Source organism: Haliotis rufescens, unplaced genomic scaffold (genome assembly GCF_023055435.1).
Source record: "Haliotis rufescens isolate VD_foot unplaced genomic scaffold, xgHalRufe1.0.p SCAF_5, whole genome shotgun sequence".
Lineage (NCBI taxonomy): Eukaryota > Metazoa > Mollusca > Gastropoda > Lepetellida > Haliotidae > Haliotis > Haliotis rufescens.
This window is the reverse complement of record NW_025964223.1, coordinates 7833758-7855803: the sequence shown is the minus strand read 5'-3', so window position 1 is coordinate 7855803 and position 22046 is coordinate 7833758. Positions and strand designations below refer to the sequence as shown.

The window sequence follows — 22046 nt, the reverse complement described above, 5'->3', positions numbered from 1 at the left end:
TTCTGAGGTAAGCCTTCTGTGTAAGTCTTCTGCGGTTAGTCATTTTCTGCAAATCTTTCCATAATCACGGAGTCACAGAATTTGTCTAGGGCAGATCACATATCGATAACATGGCTATTTCATTTCTCGTTCATCTCTGAAAACAGGGCAAAGTATTCAAGCACTTAAAGAAAAGCACTGAACTTATAATTTAAAAAATCCTCTCTGCACAGACTAATCAACATTTCTGATGCAAACAAAAAAATTGAAATAAATTTTACATCATACATCCCAAAACCAGGCACCTTACAGTTGTGTTATGAAAACAATAAGCAATAACGAGCAAGCGTTACAAAAACATGTTCTGTATTTTGGCCAGAGGAGCTTTGGGATGTTATTCCCAATCTAACCATCAGCTGATACGGCCAGTTGTTTCAACATGTGGCTATGATAGATTCAGTATTTGTGTTGTAAGAACAATCTAACTCGGTTTGTTATTCTATTTATTCACTACCACACCTTACCACCTTTTGGGCTGGACAAAATTCTCATGAACCATTGGATCAGATTTCAGTAATATTTATTTTCCAAAATAGGCACGAACATGATTCCACATCAAAAGCAGATTTAATGCAGAAAATATTTATATTTTATTTTCTGCCCATATTATATTCCATATAAAATGCCTCAATTTTCAAATAATGTTCATGTACATCAAATATGAGTTGCCCTTGTGTTAAAATATATATCAATATTAGAAGCAAAAAGGAAACAAACCGAATAAAAGAATTTTAGCAATTCAAATATGCCTTCAAATTAAGTTAAACAAAAGATTAAAAAGACCTCCCAAATGAAGTATTACAGGGGGTCTTTTCAAACGTGTGATTATTTATTTTACCGATATCCTCCCTTCCATCGTATAAATGTCCAGGTTGGAAGGAAAACACAGAAACGGCTTCCTGGTAATATTCACAACACAGAAGATGACTACACAAGTTTTAAAGGGTAATGGACTTCTCAGAGCAATAACCTAACAGGAATCTGCAGACAGAAAAACAGGAATCTGCAGACAAAAAATTCAGTTTCTTTCAAAAAGCTCCCCGCCCTTCGTCTGAAGAGGTTCATTTGCCTTGGTGTTGGGCGAAAGGGAAATCAGTAAGCAAAGTGTTAATCATCTGTATCACACCTGACAAACATTTGTTCCCTGATGGTGTCTTTGACATTTGCAGTGTTTCGTGCCAGGGAGACTAAACTGTTTTCCTAGACGGCCGAGTGCGCCTTGGTAAGATTTTATTTACTGATGACGGGGATACTGTTGACGTTCAGTTGGAATGTAGCAAAATATATGTAAATGTTTATTGTTGAAATCGTAAGCTGCAAAGGTGAGAAGACAACATTTATTTTTTCTGAGATGTTACCTGTATCACAAGGTGAAAGTGATGATGCCAGGGAGAGGTGGAAACGGAAGACACACAGTGTACACAACGTGTTGATACCTTTATCATAGGATGAGCTGTCTGGGGGAGGGGAGGTGTGTAGTGTAGGGGAGGGGTGGGGTGCTGTCTGGGGGAGGGGTGGGGTGCTATCAGGGGGAGGTGTGGGGTGCTGTCTGGGGGAGGTGTGGGGTGCTGTCTGGGGGAGGGGTGGGGTGTAGTCTAGGGGAGGGGTGGGGTACTGTCTGGGGGAGGGTGGGGTGTAGTCGGGGGAGGTGTGGGGTGCTGTCTGGGGGAGGGGTGGGGTGCTGTCTGGGGGAGGGGAAGTGTGCAATCTTGGGGAGGGGATGGGTGCTGTCTGGGGAGGGGTGGGGTGCTGTCTGGGGAGGGGATGGGTGCTGTCTGGGGAGGGGTGGGGTGCTGTTTGGGGAGGGGATGGGTGCTGACTGGGGGAGGGGTGGGGTCCTGTCTGGGGAGGGGTGGGGTGCTGTCTGGGGAGGGGAGGGGTGCTGACTGGGGAGGGGTGGGGTGCTGACAGGGGAGGGGAGCGGTGCTGACTGGGGGAGGGGAGGGGTGCTGTCTGGGGAGGGGAGGGGTGCTGACTGGGGGAGGGGAGGGGTGCTGTCTGGGGGAGGGGTGGGGTGCTGTCTTGGGAGGGGAGGGGTGCTGACAGGGTGAGGGGAGGGGTGCTGACTGGGGAGGGGTGGGGTGCTGTCTCGGGAGGGGGGGTGCTGTCTGTTTGAGGGGAGGGGTTTAGTCTGGGGGAGGGGAGGGGTGCTGTCTGGGGGAAGGGAGGGGTGCTGTCTGGGGAGGGGGTGGGGTGCTGTCTGGGGGAGGGGGTGGGGTGCAATGGTTGAGGGTTGAGGGTGAATGTGGAGGGTGAGGTTAAGGGTGAATGTGGAAGGTGAGGTTGAGGGTGAATGTGGAGGTTGAGGGTGAATGTGGAGGGTGAGGTTGAGGGTGAATGTGGAAGGTGAGGTTGAGGGTGAATGTGGAGGGTGGGATTGAGGGTGAATGTGGACGGTGAGGTTGAGGGTGAATGTGGAGGGTGAATGTGGAGGGTGAGGTTGAGGGTGAATGTGGAGGGTGAGGTTAAGGGTGAATGTTGAGGGTGAGGTTGAGGGTGAATGTGGAGGGTGAGGTTGAGGGTGGGGGAAACTCAGCTCCTGTCCAACTATACCAGTAGACAGACAGTGGCCAATGTCTTGTTGACTGCGATTGGCTGACAATGAAAAGTCTTGTTCTGTTTTGTTCTGAGGTATTAAATTTCAACATACAGTGGACTGTGTGAAGTTTGTCTGTGCAGTAAAATCACTCTGTGCTAAACATCAGCAGATCAGTTTGTCATAATGTTTATCTCCCATACAGGTAACATTTAAGGTGTAGACATCTCCAGGTACATTTACAACATAACTAAGGCCATTACACATGCACACCTACACCTGCATGGCACCAACTTGGACCACATGTTGGACCGACGCCAGTTGGCTAAACATGCCATACTGTGTAAACCAACTGGACAACCAATAGGCTGGTATGGTTGAATGCATAATTGAGAGCTATTACTACTTTGGGTGAATATTTCTAAGAATATTAGGCAGAAGAAACAGGAACCTAAATTAGACAACATAAAACCTTTAACATGAGCCAGGCTTTCATGATGAAACAGTCAAAGGGACATAACTCTGTGGTTCCTATCATACCAAGTGTGCCTTCCTGTTCACGGACAATCTTTTTCCTCCGTGAGAATGAGTTTCATTGAGGGAATCAAGATCAACCAACATGAAACATGAAGCAGAAATTTGCATTTGATGATAACACAAATAGACGTTGGCCATCCTACTGTCTTCTGGAGGGTGAAGATAATTTTTGTCTAGTTCACGCAGATTAGTCCACAAATCATTTAGAACTTTACATGATTTGAGGAGAAAATCACTAGACTTTACTTTCCAGATTTGTACTAGTCTTGGGACTAACAGACTAGAGGCCATCTTTTACCCTGATATATAATGTCTTCATATAATCAATTATACAACAATTCAGGTGGCAGTTGGGTAGCCAGTTGTTAAAGCAGAAACCTGGGTTCGATTCCCCACATGTTACATTGTGTGAAGGTCATTTATGGTGTCTCAAACTGTGATTTGACTTGAATATTGCTCAAAGCAGAGTAAAACCCCACTCACTCATTCATATCACTGCAAACAGCTGCAAGATTGCTGACTCAGAGTAAAGCAATACTCACTCACTTTTGTGTATAATAGAGTTGATCACCTTCCTGAGGCAAGGATGTAAACTGACTGAAAGAGTCCAGTTTCCACCCTTGCCGAACCAGGCTGGAATTATGGCTGGACTAACGAGTCTATGCATAGTTCAATCAAAATCGTTAAACGAAATCCGATTTGTAAACAACATGGATTTCAACATGCAGATTTCAGTCGAGGTAGGATTTGCAAACGATGTGTACTGTCAACTGGGCATCGACAGATATTTTGCAAATCTTCTCATCTCTTAAATCAAGGTGCTCACGTGATGTACTTCAGGGGGAAAGACCCGTTTTATCACAAAATAGATCTTGATCATCGATCAGATCATCTCGACTGGGTGCCGCCATTTTATTTGAAGCAAATGCATGTGAGAGGTGAAATCTGATTGGTCAATAGGAGAGGCATAGAAGCAACATAACACTGGTGGCGCTACGATCGAGCCCAGAAATTCCAGCCTAGTTTGGCAAGGGTGGAAACTGGACTTTTAGAGTCAGTCAACTCTTTTGCCTCGGGAAGTTGATTTTCAAGCATTGTATTCTCTGCACCTGATACTGTATGATTATGCAGAATCTGCCAGAACACACAGAGTGATTACATAGTCCAGTCAACTAATCAACTCTAACAACACACTTGGACCGTCTCTTTGGTCCAGTGGTAGAGTGTCCGCCCGGAGAGCGGAAGGTCCGGGGTTCGATTCCCAGCCACATCATACCAAAAGATGTTATCCCGCCTGGCACCTGGCATTAAGGGCATAAAACAAGGACCATCAGCGTGGATTCAGAATACTATGCTTGAGTAAGGCATCCATGTTGAACTGCAGCATGGTATCTCAGTTGGCTGACACAATAAAAACCAGCATAAATCGAGAATGATACTTTCAGCCACACACACACATGCATGCATGTTGCTATATAAGTGCTGTAATCTAGAACATTACCTTAAACCGCATTCACCCTAGCTAAATAGTGGAAACCCACTCTGCACCAGATTCCCCATGGGGTAGTTCATTGCCAGTAATGGATACAGCATCCTTGTCAGATCTGCCTCCGTGGTCTAGTGGTAGAGCGTCCGCCCGGGGAGCGGAAGGTCCGGGGTTCGATCCCCGGCCGGTCATACCAAAAGACGTTAAAAGATGGTACTTGTTGTTACCCTGTCTTGCGCTCGGCATTAAGGGGCTAAAACAAGGACTGGTCGGCTCGGAGTCAGTATATTGTGTCTGAGTGGGGTATTCATGTTAAACTGCGGCATGGTATCTCAGTGAGCTAGCACTATAAATCAGCATCAGTCCGGACTAGTACAAGCAGCCACACAAAAACACACACGTCGCTATATAATAATAATAATGCAATAATCTTGGACGTGACGTTTAACCCCATTTCACCTCACCTCACCTCACCTTGTCAGAGCTACACAGAACATTTTACAGATGCTTCTTTCAAATTTATTTCAAAATGAAAACATATCATTTTTAGCCCATTGTTCGGTGAGTTTCTACTCAGAATATTCTAAATGTGACTATAACACCTTTGGGTCTTAAACTTCAATGAATTATGATTCACTTTGAGTCACTTGTCAAATGGTTAAGATAAGAGCTCAGCAAGCTTGTAAAATTGTCTCCCCTTTGACCAGTGTAGGTTTGCAATGGTTATGTTTGACATTCAACACAGGATTTTGTTTTTTTGTTTCATGGCACAATTGCTATGACTCCATTGTGTATTTCAGTTTATGATGAACCACTACATTTCACACTCAAAAAACCTCTCAAAGTTTTTGTTAACTGTACGTGTTTAGAGACCTTTCTGCAACTGTTACATATGTATCGCAGTCAGCTTCAAATCAGGTTTCGTTCAGTATCATATTGGTGGAGTTGTTCTCTCCTTCACTGACCGGCTAATGACAGGAAGTTTGTAATCAACTTCATTGAAATCAGACCTGTTAGTCCGATAAGATACCTCTCTACGAGAAGACCTGGGTACACCTCGATGGGGGTCGTGTCAGGTGATCTTTCTAAACAGCCAATCAGTGTCAAGGCTTCTTAAACCTTGGTACACGAGAGAAAAGCATTCAAACCAGCATAGCTGATAAATGTATCTCGAAAATGAACTGAAACGAAACATTCTGAAAGTATAAACAGTGGCAACATTATGTTGTTGAGGATTTTTCATACATCCAGTCACCGCCTCCGTGGTCTAGTGGTAGAGTGTCCGCCCGGAGAGCGGAAGGTTCGGGGTTCAATCCCGGCCACGTCATACCAAAACATGTTAAAAGATGATACTTTTTGTTACCATGCTTTTGGCATTAAGGGGCGAAAACAAGGACTGGTCGGCTCGGCGTCAGTATACTGTGTCTGAGTGGGGTGTTCATGTTAAACTGCTGCATGGTATCTCAGTGGGCTAGCACTATAAAATCAGCATTAGTCTGGACTAGTACGCACACACACACACAAACATGCATGTCGCTATTTAAGTGCAATAGTCTTGGACGCGACGTTAAACCCCATTTCACATCACCTTGTGTATCCTGTCATGTCTGAGTGTCATGGCATCTACACCCACAAGGGAGTACCATCAAAAGAATACTTCAGATCCATGTGGATCTACATTTGTTTACAAATTTCCGAATCAAGGTTGTACGAAAACGAAGCCAAATCATTTTGGAACCCTGAAAACTGATCACCAAAAGAACCCATGACGCTTTCTTTTATATTGAAGGTCAAAGTTACTCAGGGTTCTGCCAGACACCTTTTGTGGCTGTGTCATGAGATGTTAACACAGAGAGGTATCATATCAGAGTAAAAGATCTGACTGTAATGAGACTGTATTATATTATTCCTTGACAAAAAGAAAAGATTTTACAAGTGATAATACTTTTTCATTGCAAGATCATCGATAAACATTAACAACTCGCATAAAACAGATATTATCAAGCTTCTTCTTTGATCACACCCATCAGCTGTTCACCGTACGGCCAAATGCGCCTATAATTCCTACCATTGACATATTTCCTTCAACAAGAATAATAATCACAGTGAAATGCTCAGATCTCCCTTATCTCTTTAGAATATTGAAAATCAATAACTGCAATAAAAGATTATTTACATGTCAATTTCTATTGGTGCGGTGTTAATTTCAAAAGCGTCTATCACTTGAAACAGCTGATAAATAACTGCACTGCTGAACAAACCCTAGGAGGCATTGCGTCACCGACTGACCATTATGCTTCCGTTGTAGGAGCGAAATCAACAATCAAAGATGAATCATTACTGCTTGTTGATTATTATGTGAAATTGATGTCAGTATGTTTACATAAATATCCCAAAGTGAGCTTGCTGTTGATACTGGTCGTATATCACATGATCAAATACGCAGAGACGTGTTAAGCATCTTTTTCCTCATGAAATCGACGTGACGGAGATGAGAATTTTGGCATTGATCGATGTTAAAGCAGACATCACAGTCTTGAACATGTTTAACTTTTCCTGGTCTTACAGACTTTTTTAATCAATAAAAAAGTATTTGTTAGTTGGAATGAAAACATACAGAATGGCCTTCTTTCTTGGCAGCTTAATAGCTGTACTTTTTATAATGCAATTATTTTCTAGTTGATGATTAGCGCATCCTTGTTTGAGGAATGTAGGCCTATTTTTGTTCAATTATTCTATTTTCAGCTTTGTAGGTATGTATATAGGTATATATAGGTAATGGATGGAGAGCTGATTTATACAGGTTGTAGGAAAGTAAGGTGTATTTTTGGTGCGAACAATCTGTCATCTTCATTCCTCCTTTCACAGGTAGTGAAGGCACAGGGTCCGCGGGACAGGGGGGTCCGCGGGACAGGGGGGCCCACTCGTCTAAGGCACAGGGTCTGCGGGACAGGGGGGCCCTCTCGTCTAAGGCACAGGGTCCGCGGGACAGGGGGGCCCACTCGTCTAAGGCACAGGGTCCGCGGGACAGGGGGGCCCACTCGTCTAAGGCACAGGGTCCGCGGGACAGGGGGGCCCACTCATCTAAGGCACCACAATTAGCAGTGTGGAGTTCTTTCCCATGGGCACACCTGAAACCTTTGTATAATGGTTGGGGTTCAAATCCTAGTTCGAACTGATCATGTTTCTTGGTTTGTAAGCACCATATCCGTGCTCGTGGCCTTCACCAAAGTGGTAATTATCTGAGACCTGCATCACTTTAGGCTTTCCTCCCACAATAAGCTGACACGCCGGGATACAGCTGGAATACTGTTGAAGGCGGCATTAAACCCAACTCACTCACTCACTCACTCACACATTTGTTCACTCACTCACTCATTCACAATTCACTCACTCACTCCACGACCCGCCCGCTGACCCACTCACTCACTCACTCACACATTTGTTCACGCACTCACCAGCACATTCACAATTCACTCACTCACTCACCGACCCGCCCGCGCCGACCCACTCACTCACACATTTGGTCACGCACTCACCCACACATTCACAATTCACTCACTCACTCACTGACCCGCCCGCGCCGACCCACTCACTCACTCACACATTTGTTCACGCACTCACCCTCACATTCACAATTCACTCACTCACTCACACATTTGTTCACTTACTCACTCACTCATTCACAATTCACTCACTCACCGACGTGCCCGCTGACCCACTCACTCACTCACTCACACATTTGTTCACGCACTCGCCAGCACATTCACAATTCACTCACACACTCACCGACCCGACCGCCGACCCACTCACTCACTCACTCACACATTTGTTCACGCACTCACCCACACATTCACAATTCCCTCTCACTCACTCACTCACTCACTCACTCACTCACTCACTCACTGTCCTGGTACTTCAGATGTAATGACCTCCCTGAAAAACACCCTTACCAAAATAAAATCAGAATGTACTCCCTTTGGCAATGTATGCTAGATACAAGTGCACATCTCCATCACCCACTTCACAAAACCAGTCAGGAAGAGGGGACACCACAAGTCTGCAAAGGAACTGGCTTTGTGCACAGTGGAATAAACTCATTCTGGTTCCAGTGCCTTATGCCAGCCAAGCTAAGGTACATTTGTGTACTCGAAGTTCAGTTTGGGGACATTTCAGAACACAGAAAGGCACCTGGGCTTCTTATCTTCTGCACAACATAAGACATTGACAATAATGTATTTTAATTAACAATGTTAACTCAAAATTGATCCCCTTCCAAATTAGAAGTTGTGAGTTTATGTTTAATTCAAAACCAGGTGTAAGATATTGTAACCAAGTAGTAATTTGCAGGATTTATTTTCATTTGGCTTACTAACACAAATTTAAATTAAAGAAAAAAATTGAGAAGACTATTTTTTATTCTCTGCTTAGTGTTTTAACTGATCAAATTAATGACAAAACTTCACAGTAGAACAATTAGGAGGGAAGTAACCATCTGACTTCTCATTCTGCAAATTATTTATTTTTATTAATTTTTTTAAAATTTAAAACAATATTTATTTCCACTTGGTTCAGTGAAAGGGGGTGGTTAAACAGACAGAGCCTATATAAATATAAAAAAATTATAAAAAGCAAAATTTGCTCAGTTGCCAATACCTCCGTTTTATGGAAATAAATATGCTTATATCATATAAATATCTCTCCCCATCAAAGTTCGAACAAGTTCGATTTTTTAATTTTCTTCTTTACTTTATTTCCTCTGACACGCAAGATCAAGTTTATAAATTTTATTTTAGATTCAATGCGGTATGGGTGAAAAAGGTCAATTCAAGTTTTTTCTTAAAACATGTCCCACCTGCCATTAAAAATCACCCTAAAAACCAATTAAGCTGCCAACATTTTGAGAAAGAAAATCACATCTGTCAAACAGATATGAAGGTGAAATAAGGTCCCTGACATTGACAAGCTATTGACAACCCCAGACAAGCTATTGACAACCCCCAACAAGCCTATGACCTAACATTAACCCTGAAGACAATACTAACCTATTGTCTGGGATGCAATATGCCAGCTACACACACAATGACGTGCTTACACACCTACACTCTCCAACATAACCTGTATACAAATCTTGACAAGTAAATAATTTCTTTCTTTCATGGCCTAATTTCTGATAAGCCAGTGAAATTGACGTAACCTGGGGAGCATTGTGTGTCCAGGCAGCGGCACACCTGACCGGTGGCCTGCACACGAGTGACCATTGACCACTGTAGATGCTGGGGCTTGTCAAGCAGCAGGTAAGCCTATTGTGGCCTGAATTAGCATCTGTGGTGTATTTTGTTATGAAAACATTAGGTAATTCTTAATACAATAAACAGTTTCATGGTTGATTTATCATGAACAAATAATCAGAAGTCTCAGCTAATTTGTCCTATATACATTCACATAGCACAAAAAGGCGAGTTTTTTTTGTTTGGTTTTACAGATACAATCTCATGAAAAATAGCAAAATGAAAATAAAATTAAAAATAATTTATGAGATGTTTCTAATACAGCCAACTCTAATGATATAAAAAAATGAAACAAATAAGTTAACATAAATACTGTTAACATTGCTCCAATTAGAAAGAATTTTTTTTATTCATGGCAAATATATACTATTGTCATTTATTCAATAAATAATGTTATCAACTGAAAGAGTCTTGATTGAAAATCTGAAAATATGAAATGATGTACATTTGACAATAAAATATTTCGTATCTTCCAACGGCTGTCCAAATTGACAAGGGAGATGTGCCTTTAATATCTATACTGATGACTTTACTACTATGCCATGAACAAATCCAATACACATATGGTATAGACAAACGCTTTGTCTCTGAAAATATAGGCATGCCAGAATCCTGTGATCCTGGGTTTGAATCCCGGTTCACCCTGATTATGTTTCTTGGTTTGTCAGCACCATACCTGTGCTCGTGGGTTTCACGAACTTCTACATCAATTTGGGCTTTCCTCTCACAAACCATGAAGGAAATGAACCACTGTTAGGCCAAACTTACTCATCCTGGCGAGCTTACAGTATCAATGCTGGCTGAGTTTGTGTGAAGCCATACCCCAAGTATCATGATCTTCTTTGCTAACACTGCATTGTCTTAGATGTTTTACCTCCATATTACACAATATTAATAAGTAAACCACACACTCTATCAATCTGCAATTGTCGTGACAGCTTTCGACATTTTAACGTTGCCACATTTGACTAGGGGGCTTTCAAGTTTGCATAATGTGTTTATATGGTTACAAATTGAATTTGGCCAAAATCCATCAATATTTGATCAAGCTATCATGGGGATCCCAACAGTGTCAACAGGACAGTTGAAAGGCAAGATGGAGCATGAATGAATGGATGGAGTTTTAACTTACAGAACATCTGTGAAGCCAAAACCAAAGTCTGCAAGGCTCACTTTTTTCAATACTGAAATCTGTTACTTTTCATGATAAAATTGTTGACCTGTTAGGTGTTTATGACAACATTGTAGACATGTACGGTGTGCATGACAACATTGTAGATCTGTAGGGTGTTTATGACAACATTTATGACAACATTGTAGACCTGTAGGGTGTTTATGACAACATTGTTGACCTGTAAGGTGTTTATGACAACATTGTAGACCTGTAGGGTGTTTATGACAACATTGTTGACCTGTTAGGTGTTTATGACATCATTGAAGACATGTACGGTGTTCATGACAACATTGTAGATCTGTAGGGTGTTTAAGACAACATTTATGACAAGATTGTAGACCTGTAGGGTGTTTATGACAACATTGTTGACCTGTAAGGTGTTTATGACAACATTGTAGACCTGTAGGGTGTTTATGACAACATTGTTGACCTGTAAGGTGTTTATGACAACATTGTTGACCTGTAAGGTGTTTATGACAACACTGTAGACCTGTAGGGTGTTTATGACAACATTGTAGACCTGTAGGGTGTTTATGACAACATTGTTGACCTGTAAGGTGTTTATGACAACATTGTAGACCTGTAGGGTGTTTATGACAACATTGTTGACCTGTAGGGTGTTTATGACAACATTGTTGACCTGTAAGGTGTTTATGACAACATTGTTGACCTTTAGGGTGTTTATGACAACATTGTAGACCTGTAGGGTGTTAATGACAACATTGTAGATCTGTAGGGTGTTAATGACAACATTGTAGACCTGTAGGGTGTTTATGACAACATTGTAGATCTGTAGGGTGTTTATGACAACATTGTAGACCTGTAGGGTGTTTATGACAACATTGTAGACCTGTTGGGTGTTCATGACAACATTGTTGACCTGTAAGGTGTTTATGACAACATTGTAGATCTGTAGGGTGTTAATGACAACATTGTAGACCTGTAGGGTGTTTATGACAACATTTATGACAAGATTGTAGACCTGTAGGGTGTTTATGACAACATTGTTGACCTGTAAGGTGTTTATGACAACATTGTTGACCTGTAAGGTGTTTATGACAACATTGTAGATCTGCAGGGTGTTTATGACAACATTGTAGACCTGTAGGGTGTTAATGACAACATTGTAGATCTGCAGGGTGTTTATGACAACATTGTAGACCTGTAGGGTGTTAATGACAACATTGTAGACCTGTAGGGTGTTAATGACAACATTGTTGACCTGTAGGGTGTTTATGACAACATTGTTGACCTGTAAGGTGTTTATGACAACATTGTAGATCTGTAGGGTGTTAATGACAACATTGTAGACCTGTAGGGTGTTTATGACAACATTGTAGACCTTAGGGTGTTCATGACAATATTGTAGATCTGTAGGGTGTTAATGACAACATTGTAGATGTGAAGGGTGTTTATGACATTATTGTAGACCTGTAGGGTGTTTATGACAACATTTATGACAACATTGTAGACCTGTAGGGTGTTTATGACAACATTGTAGACCCTTAGGGTGTTTATGACAACACTGTAGACCTGTAGGGTGTTTATGACAACATTTATGACAAGATTGTAGACCTGTAGGGTGTTTATGACACTATTGTAGATCTGCAGGGTTTTTATGACAACATTGTAGACCTGTAGGGTGTTTATGACAACATTGTAGACCTGTAGGGTGTTCATGACAACATTGTAGATCTGTAGGGTGTTTATGACAACATTGTAGACCTGTAGGGCATTTATGACAACATTGTAGACCTGTAGGGCATTTATGACAACATTGTAGATCTGCAGGGTGTTTATGACAACATTGTAGACCTGTAGGGTGTTTATGACAACATTGTAGACCTTTAGGGTGTTTATGACAACATTGTAGACCTGTAGGGTGTTAATGACAACATTGTAGACCTTTAGGGTGTTTATGACAACATTTATAACAAGACTGTAGACCTGTAGGGTGTTTATGACAACATTTTAGACCTGTAGGGTGTTAATGACAACATTGTAGATCTGTAGGGTGTTAATGACAACATTGTAGATCTGCAGGGTGTTTATGACAACATTGTAGACCTGTAGGGTGTTTATGACAACATTGTAGACCTGTAGGGTGTTTATGACAACATTGTAGACCTTTAGGGTGTTTATGACAACATTGTAGACCTGTAGGGTGTTTATGACAACATTGTAGACCTTTAGGGTGTTTATGACAACATTTATAACAAGACTGTAGACCTGTAGGGTGTTTATGACAACATTTTAGACCTGTAGGGTGTTAATGACAACATTGTAGATCTGTAGGGTGTTAATGACAACATTGTAGATCTGCAGGGTGTTTATGACAACATTGTAGACCTGTAGGGTGTTTATGACAACATTGTAGACCTGTAGGGTGTTTATGACAACATTGTAAACCTGTAGATATATGATAACAGTGTAGAACTGTAGGATATAAAAGGGGAAATGTGTGAGCCCTGAGCAGTGAAAAGATGACTTGTCTGCTATAGTAACAAGGTTTAGTCTAAATCATTGTTCTTTAAACCTTTTTTTGCCTGAGAATTATCTCATATTTCAAGCTCTGTCAGACAGTGAGCTGATCTGCCCAAATTATTAAATCACAACAGAAAAAGGATGTTGAATGATGAATAAATGATCGAACATATATTCTGCCACATCAGCAATACTTCAGCAATATTTTAGCCCAGAACGTTGATTGAAGGGTCAACAGAATCAGCTCAAGCAAAAGATCATAAATTTCCTTCAGGATAGTTTTATCTTTTTAATCCCTCGTATATTCATCTCATTTCATTAATGTGTACCTGTCTTGCCTTTAAACAGGACCAAATTGATAGATTGATTTTTCAAATTACATTACAGAAATTATCCTGCAATGAAAGGCAATGTAACAAGGTCATTTGAAATGTACACCTCAAAATGAAACTGACACATCATTACAATTTAATTAATTAACAAGCATGGATTTTTTTGTCTCAATAAATACAGAAAATGTTGACATTCCAACGACACGCTTTCAGGGTGCAGATTTCTATTTTAATCTGGTTCTAGGCCAAGTCAGCCATAACATTGCAGGCAGATGTCTAAAGTCCTCATGAGTGAGAGAGCAAGTATGGTTTAACGCCACTTTTAGCAATATTCCAGCAATATCATGGCGGTGATGCCAGAAATGGGCTTCACACAATGTACTCATGTGGGAAATCGAACCTGAGTGAACACTTTATCCACTACCCCACCGCCCTTCCTCGTTTCAAGAACAATTTGAGAATTAGTCAGGGTTATAACAATAGGCAATTTATATTGCACATACTTCCACACCACTCAGGGGCATGCTCTTATTATTAGCCCCGTCACTGGATCAGTGTGCACTCAACAATCATTCTCAGCTCCCTGGGGAGAATGCAACTCTTCCTGTTTTTTTGTCAGTAGAAGGTTAACAACCACACTGTCATCTCATCCTACCAGGCACCAATTCACTGCTGGTCGAACAGAGCACATTTTGCACAAAGTCACTCGCCCAAAGAGACCCCACATGTGTTACATCTGCTTCAGTGAGACCCGGGGTACAATAGGTCTTCAGCAACCCACGCTTGCCTTAAAAGCGACTATGCTTGTCGTAAGAGGCGACTATCTATGGCTACATCCCAAGTTACAAATTACATAGGATATGGTTGCCCACTTTACAGCAGGAACCAATTTATCCATTCTGCTTTACAGCGGCGACTCCGTGTCCACTTTACAGTTGATGGTCAGCTTGGCAACAACAGTTGCCCTCACTAAATATTTGGCAATAGGACTTTCCTGGCAACGGTTGCTGCAGGGCAGCTGTTGCTGCATTGGTAAGCAGCGTGGGTTGCTTGGCAACGGTTGTTGCAGAGCAGCTGTTGCTACATTGGTAAGCAGCATGGGTTGCTTGGCAATGGTTGTTGCAGGGCAGCTGTTGCTGCATTGGTAAGCAGCATGGGTTGCTTGGCAACGGTTGTTGCAGGGCAGCTGTTGCTGCATTGGTAAGCAACATGGGTTGCTTGGCAACGGTAGTTGCAGGGCAGCTGTTGCTGCATTGGTAAGCAGCATGAGTTGCTTGGCACCAGTTGTTGCAGGGCAGCTGCTTTTGCATTGGTAAGCAGCATAGGTTTCTTGGCCACAGTTGTTGCAGTGCAGCGGTTGCTACATTGGTAAGCAGCATGGGTTGCTTGGCAATGATAGTTGCAGGGCAGCTGTTGCTGCATTGGTAAGCAGCATGAGTTGCTTGGCAACAGTTGTTGCAGGGCAGCTGCTTTTGCATTGGTACGCAGCATAGGTTTCTTGGCCACAGTTGTTGCAGTCCAGCTGTTGCTGCATTGGTAAGCAGCATAGGTTGCTTGGCAACAGTTGTTGCAGGGCAGCTGTTGCTGCTTTGGTAAGCAGCATGGGTTGCTTAGCAACGATAGTTGCAGGTCCAGCTGTTGCTGCATTGGGTTTGCTTAACAGGAGTTCTGTGCAGAAACAACATGAGAGAATATTTCTAAAAACATTTTAATATATACGTGATAATCTGTACAAGATATATACATATCGAGAGTATTGGCATAATATGGGGACTGGCTCGGTTGCTGCACAGAATATAGTGATGGGTGAAGAATCGAACCCAGGGGGCTAAGTAAGCAGAGGGACATATATGGGTGAAGAATCGAGCCCATTAACCTGAGGGTGAAGAATCGAGCCTATTAACCTGAGGGTGAAGAATCGAACCCAGCAGGCTAAGTAAGCAGAGGGACATATATGGGTGAAGAATCGAACCCATTAACCTGAGGGTGAAGAATCAAACCCAGCAGGCTAAGTAAGCCTAGGGACATATATGGGTGAAGATTTGAACCCACCAGGAGTATGTCGGTGAATTGGGAGCCAAAAAACAATCCGAACGAAGCGTTTGGATTGAATTGACGCCCTGATAAGAACATATTGTATGGAACCGATCAGGTGGAGTAGGGGATGGTATGCAACCTACAAAAAGCATAATATGAATTGTGAAATTAGCAGGGAAGCTAATAGAACTGCATGCTTGAATATTTATGTCTCTGCACACACAAAATTCTCAATTAGCTCACTTTCGGCTGTCTACCAGTACCTCCACATCCACAACCATTTCATCCAATAACATCTCCTGTAGGGCTGGGACGGGTAACTCGGGTACCCAGGCCGGGTGGGTACTGAGTAGGACCCGTGTACCCACAGGACTACCCAGACCCATGGTTAGTCACGTGATACATTGTTTAATGACAAATATTATCAAGAACTCTATGGTTACACTACAAGTCACTAATGTTCGCATTTCTTTCTGACCATGCACCCTTCCTTCTGACTTTTCACGTGGTTGAATAAAGATAGAACTTAAGTCAACTTCAGTGTATGCATAACCAGATCCTTTCATACATGTATCTAAATACATTTTGCAAGTGCTGTGATACAAAAATTCCCAATTGGATATTTCGTATCTCTTGAGACATACAGTGGGTACCCGGGTAGGGTCGGGTAATAGGGGGGTGGGTACCTGGGTAGTAAATTTGGACTCATCCCAGCCCTAATCTCTTATCTTAATTTCAAGTTCCACTATTGTGCATGATCGAGGATCCCAGCCACATGGGGCCTTAAATATTGTTTAAAGCAGATCACGTAAAGACAAATGGCCACGCCATCACTCAACTGACAGAATTCCAAAATAGTTTACAACATACCTTGAAACACACAATACTCATCAATACTAGATACAGTATTGTGTAATATGTCAGTAATAATTCATACATAACCGGGGCGGTCGGGTAGCCTAGTGGTTAAAGCGTTCGCTCATCATGCCGAAGACTCGGGTTCGAATCCCGACATGGGTACAATGTGTGAAGCCCATTTCTGGTGTCCCCTGCCGGGATATTGCTGGATAATTGCTAAAACCAAACTCACTCACTCCCTCATACATAACCCTCTAAAAAATACAAGCTCTTTTCATCTCAAAACCTGGAGTCATCACATTGAAATTGACACCTGTACACTACAATTCAACCAAGTAGAATGATATCCCCATGGAGCTCTTACACTGAAATTGACACCTGTTCATTTCACAAACGTTTTTCGAGTCTCTCGATGACCCAGCTGCCACACAAATTGACCAGTTATCACTACAACACTGACTTCCTCTATTTGAAACTCAGGAGATTTAAATGCCAATTACTCCCACAAGCGTTTAGCACGGGGGAGAGCGGCATGTAGAGGATGATTCAGAGCACTGTGGCTCCAAACATCTAAAAGGCCAGCGAGTCATGATTTTAAAGATAGAATCTCAGATGGTGTATTCAAAGATTCCATTTTGAATCACTGGCTGTGTAGAAATTGGGGGCTTAGTTGAAAGCATGGTAATCCTCAGCTCTCCATAAATGATACCGGTTTGAATCAGAAAAGGGACAACTATATCCGATTCCGTGACAAAAATGGGTTTACTCTTTGAGTCAAAAAGAAAACGAAGATGAAGGTTTTTTTTATTGTTTCAACACACTAATTTTTATTTTATTCAATACATGTAGTCAAAAAAAATTATCTGAAAAATAAATAGATACACAGAGTATAAAATATATTATAGTGAAAACTAAAATTGAAAATATTGAGCTTGTGGCAAAATTATCATAAATGAGCTTATCTTTATATACCTCATTCCAAATGTCAAAATAAAATATCAAATAATATACAGGCGGGGGCAAAGGAGGGAATGCCAATTACAGAATGCCGGCGCCATTTCAGGGAGTGAGTGAGTATGGTTTTACGCCGCTTTTAGCAATATTCCAGCAATATCACAGCAGGGGACACCAGAAATGGGCTTCACACATTGTACCCATGTCGGGAATCGAACCCGGGTCCTCGGCGTGACAAGCAAACACTTTAACGACTAGGCTACCCGACCGGCCCCGGTGCCATTAAAGGTTAACTTAAGTCACACAACTTATTTTGAGCAGTATTTAAATCATTTTAATTGAACACAGAAGTAAACAGTATCAGGCATTATTGCTAATTCCTTATTATTAATCCTTTATTTATTTCCATCAGAACATTTTATTGTCAAAAAAGAAAAGAAATTGGCAAATAAAAAAGTAACAATGCAGGCACAATTGGTAAACAAATGACATTTTCAGTCCAATGCAACAAAACATGATGTGCAGGAAAAACATAACAATGTTCTAAAAAATATGAAAGTACCAGGAACTGTTTTTTCTTTTCACAATTGGAACAGCTGACATAAGTGCAAAGAAGTATAGATGTTTCATTTGAGCCTCAGTTGACTCATACTGTTTTATTAACAGGAACACATGCAGCCATTGTTCCTTATTGAGACCGCTTAGGCCAGGCTCTTTTTATTTTTAGGATTACGGATTTTTCAGCCCTAGGTCCAGGGTTGGAGGAGGGGGAAAAAAAAGCCGAAGCATTTTTTTCAATACAGAATGCCTCTGGCATACTTTATGAACATATTCTGTGCTCAAAAGACCGCCATTTGTGACGATAAAGCCCCTTGTAACAATAAAATTTCTACCACTTACAACACGGACAATTGTCAAGGGAGGCTATTCATGTTCGGCTTCAAGATCAACAAAGATCAATTATGCATCTCTTTACTTGTTTACAAGGGTAAATTCATATGTTTTTTCTAAAAGGTGAGGATAACAAATAAAATAACTAACTACACGGCTATCGGCAGGAAAAAAAAATGGAAATCTGATGTATTTATTTTTACATTTTCTAGTCGGCGGGTCCGTAATCCAAAAAATATAAAGTGCCTCGCCTTATCCTATTTTGTTCGTCTTTCTTGTCAGGTTGTAAGGGTAACTAACGCCATCAATGAATTCATCATTGCCTAACTTGTCCATTATGATACCGTATTTCCTCAATTAAACGCCCAGGCATATATATATCTTTCAGACACACTTTACCCCTGTTGACCCATGAAGATACAGGTCTGAATAGGTCTTCAGCAACCCATGCTTGTTGTAAGAGGCACAGAACGGGATCGACTGGTCAGGCTCACTGACTTGGTTGATGTATGTCACTGTATTCCAATTGCGTAGATTGATGCTCATGATATCAATCACTAGACCGTCTGGTTCGGACTCGATCATTTACGGACCTACATTTCGCTGGAATATTGCCAAGTGCAGGCTTCAAGAACAAACAAACTTTATCCGTGTTAATTAATTGCAAAGATAATAAAGGGAGACTTCCATTCATAAAAACAACCCAACGTTTATTTGAATCCTGGCATTTTATCGATGAAATATAGTAAAAAATGTAACAGTTGTCAGACGTGGCATCCATTCGTCACCACTCGCCCCTTTCCGTGACCTGCAGGAAGACTCGTCCCCCTATCAATGAATCTTATGTGCGAAAATACGACAAACCAGTCAGAATGAGCGTATGACTTCAAGTACTTCCGTCAAAGAATCCCTCAGGAATAATGTTTGACTTTACATATGCCTTGCTTTTAAAAATATACCCAAGATACAGTCATACTGAGTTCAATACTGTATAATACTGTAAGTCCTGATATGTTTAATAGCATCAAATATATATGATATATAAGGGAAATATACGTGAATCATTACGCAACAAGTTGACAATTCGTTTAGCTATGCCCGTTTGGACTTAGACGTAACCCAGTTTCAAAAATGGCCCCGAGAGGGACACGAGTCGCTATTCGGCTTGTCCCAGAATAACACGAGTTGGTCACAAATGGCGTGGCATCTAGAGATATAACTAGTGACAGCAGGACAGGAGACACAGGTGTTAATGAGATAACAGTGGATGAAACAGAAGAGTTTGTGGTGATTGCCAAACATCATGCAGTCATGCAGAAAGATGGCACAATGTCATCATGCAGGAGCAAGTCATCTGAAAAACAGAAAATGAACAAATAAAACAAACAACTCAAAAAACAATTGCAAAATAAAAGTGTAAGCAAACACCAAAAAGGCTGACCTGCTATAGCAACAACAACTTGGTTAAACAAATAAAAAACATCGTACTTGGTCTTTTTAAGGGGTGCTTGGTTTACTGACGATTGCTGCCATAGAAGCAGAATATTGGGAACCCCCTAGACTTGCACAAGTCTCTAAGGCAATAATTATTAGTTTAAATCATAATTTCTAGATGATGTAAATAATAAGAACAAGTTGTCCCTATAAGAGACTGGAGTCCTTACTCTCCACATATCTAGACTTGCCTATTAGGAGGATAGAATTACTACACATCCATGGACTTTTCTTTCAGAACAGCCTTGGAGCAAGGCTAGAAATTCCCCAAAACATCTGTTATAGGACCATGCTAAGGACTCTTGACTGTCTTCATATGTTAACCTAAAAGCAGCTAATTTGCTTTTGCAAGCGAAAGGTTAGTTTGTATGTAAACATAATGGTTTAGAGGATTATATATTATTTTCTTTAAGGACAGCCAGAGCAAAACAAAATGGAACAAATTTGCACCTACTGTTTCGGCAGTTCATATTTAGCATCACCTGTGGAGGCTTTTTGGTTAGCGAGTTGCTGTTTTATTTATAACAGATTTCAACGTAATCATATTGATAAAAGTTTAGTTCGGAAAACAGAAATATTGTAATGAATCCTTTATTTAACCCAAATAATGGAATATGTGTTACAAATATGTGACTACTTGTAATCCAGGATAAGTCAAACCTACCAAAAAACACAAGTAGGCAGTGCACAGAAGTTGGGCAAACATATTTGGTTCGTTACAGGTAGAGAGGGTGTATGCATGTTGCGCACGTGCAGGTCATGACGATGAAACTGATTACATTCTCGTGGACACACGTGTTGTTCATAAAACTATGAAGAGGTCTTTGTGACAAGCTGATACCAGAATTCTTAGCCGACACACACACATATACATCGTACAACTTGTCACGGACCACCCACTACCCCTTTCTTCACAATGGTACGTGCCAATGGGCAGACGTCATACTTGTCATAAGGAGTTAATTGTCCTAAAGAAGGATGCAGAAACGGATATGTTTTAACCAAGACTGGCTGTTGCTCTAAGGAAAAACATAACAATTCAAGGACAGAAAAAATATATGCACTATCCTGATTTATCCGGTTGAAAAGACTAACAATTGTATACAGAAGACTCAAGGTGAGGTGAAATTGGGTTTAACATCACGTCCAAGATTATTGCACTTATATAGCGACATGCATGCACGTGTGTGTGTGTGGCTGCTTGTACTAGTCCAGACCGATTTACAGTGCTAGCTTACTGAGATACCCTGCCGCAGTTTAACATGAATTTCCAACTCAGACACAGTATACTGACTCCAAGCCGAACAGTCCTTCTTTTAGCCCCTTAATGCTGAGCGCAAGACAGGGTAACAACAAGTACCATCTTTTAACGTCTTTTCGTATGACGCGGCTGGGGATCGAACCCCAGACCTTCCGCTCTCCGGGCGGACGCTCTACCACAAGACCACCGAGGCGGTCCAGAAGACTCAAGATGTATACAGGTAGATATGAGGGCAATAAGTAGGTTATCATGGTTAACTTAACAAAAGATTATCACCATTAATTGTTTAGTTCTCAGGAAAATATAATCTTTCTTCTTACTATATTGTTGAGTTATGAGGTATATTATCGCAGATTTAGTAAGTTTTAACTGATCCAAATTGAATGTAGTTTGAATAGTAATAAGGAATGGTTTGGCAATAGTTATGTCTCTTAATAAATTAGCAAAGACAATCATTGACATTCTGGAAACAATGATTTTAAAATCCTCCAAGAATGGAATTACTGCCAGAAATCGTCCCCAGTGCCCTATGTGTGTCACAAGAGCAAATTAAAACGAGGAATCGGTGGTCAAAATACATGACCTTGTTTACTGGGTGTCGTCACTCACTCACTCACTCACTCACTCACCTCATTCAATTTTTCTCTTTCCTCAGTTCAAAATAGTATTTGA

At 41.3% G+C, this 22046-nt stretch overlaps 1 protein-coding gene and 1 long non-coding RNA gene across 2 annotated transcripts in view; both read right to left on the bottom strand.

The window, feature by feature from the left end:
* Positions 1-119: 119 nt before the first annotated feature.
* Positions 120-14909, bottom strand: LOC124110318 (vegetative cell wall protein gp1-like). The gene is made up of 5 exons (XM_048383807.1): positions 14813-14909; positions 7437-7682; positions 1927-2634; positions 1476-1724; positions 120-136 (listed from the first exon to the last, which is right to left on the bottom strand). Exons 1-5 carry the CDS (start codon positions 14907-14909, stop codon positions 120-122), a joined length of 1317 nt encoding a protein of 438 aa, XP_048239764.1.
* Positions 14910-18542: 3633 nt separating this feature from the next.
* Positions 18543-22046, bottom strand: part of LOC125373468 — a 72157-nt gene continuing 68653 nt past the window's right edge. Inside the window, exon 2 of the long non-coding RNA XR_007218374.1 lies at positions 18543-19973. This is a non-coding gene — a long non-coding RNA (uncharacterized LOC125373468). The remainder of the gene's footprint in view (positions 19974-22046) is intronic.

What these genes read in the sequence shown, in the direction of transcription:
- LOC124110318 (XM_048383807.1), bottom strand. Translation starts at nt 14,909, where the DNA reads ATGCAGCAACAGCTGCCCTGCAGCAACCGTTGCCAGGAAAGTCCTATT. An exon ending in TGCCAAGCTGACCATCAACT is followed by an intron (nt 7,683 to 14,812) that starts GTAAAGTGGACA and finishes GTGGTGCCTTAG; the next exon opens with ATGAGTGGGCCCCCCTGTCC. An exon ending in AGGAATGAAGATGACAGATT is followed by an intron (nt 2,635 to 7,436) that starts GTTCGCACCAAA and finishes TTTCATTGTCAG; the next exon opens with CCAATCGCAGTCAACAAGAC.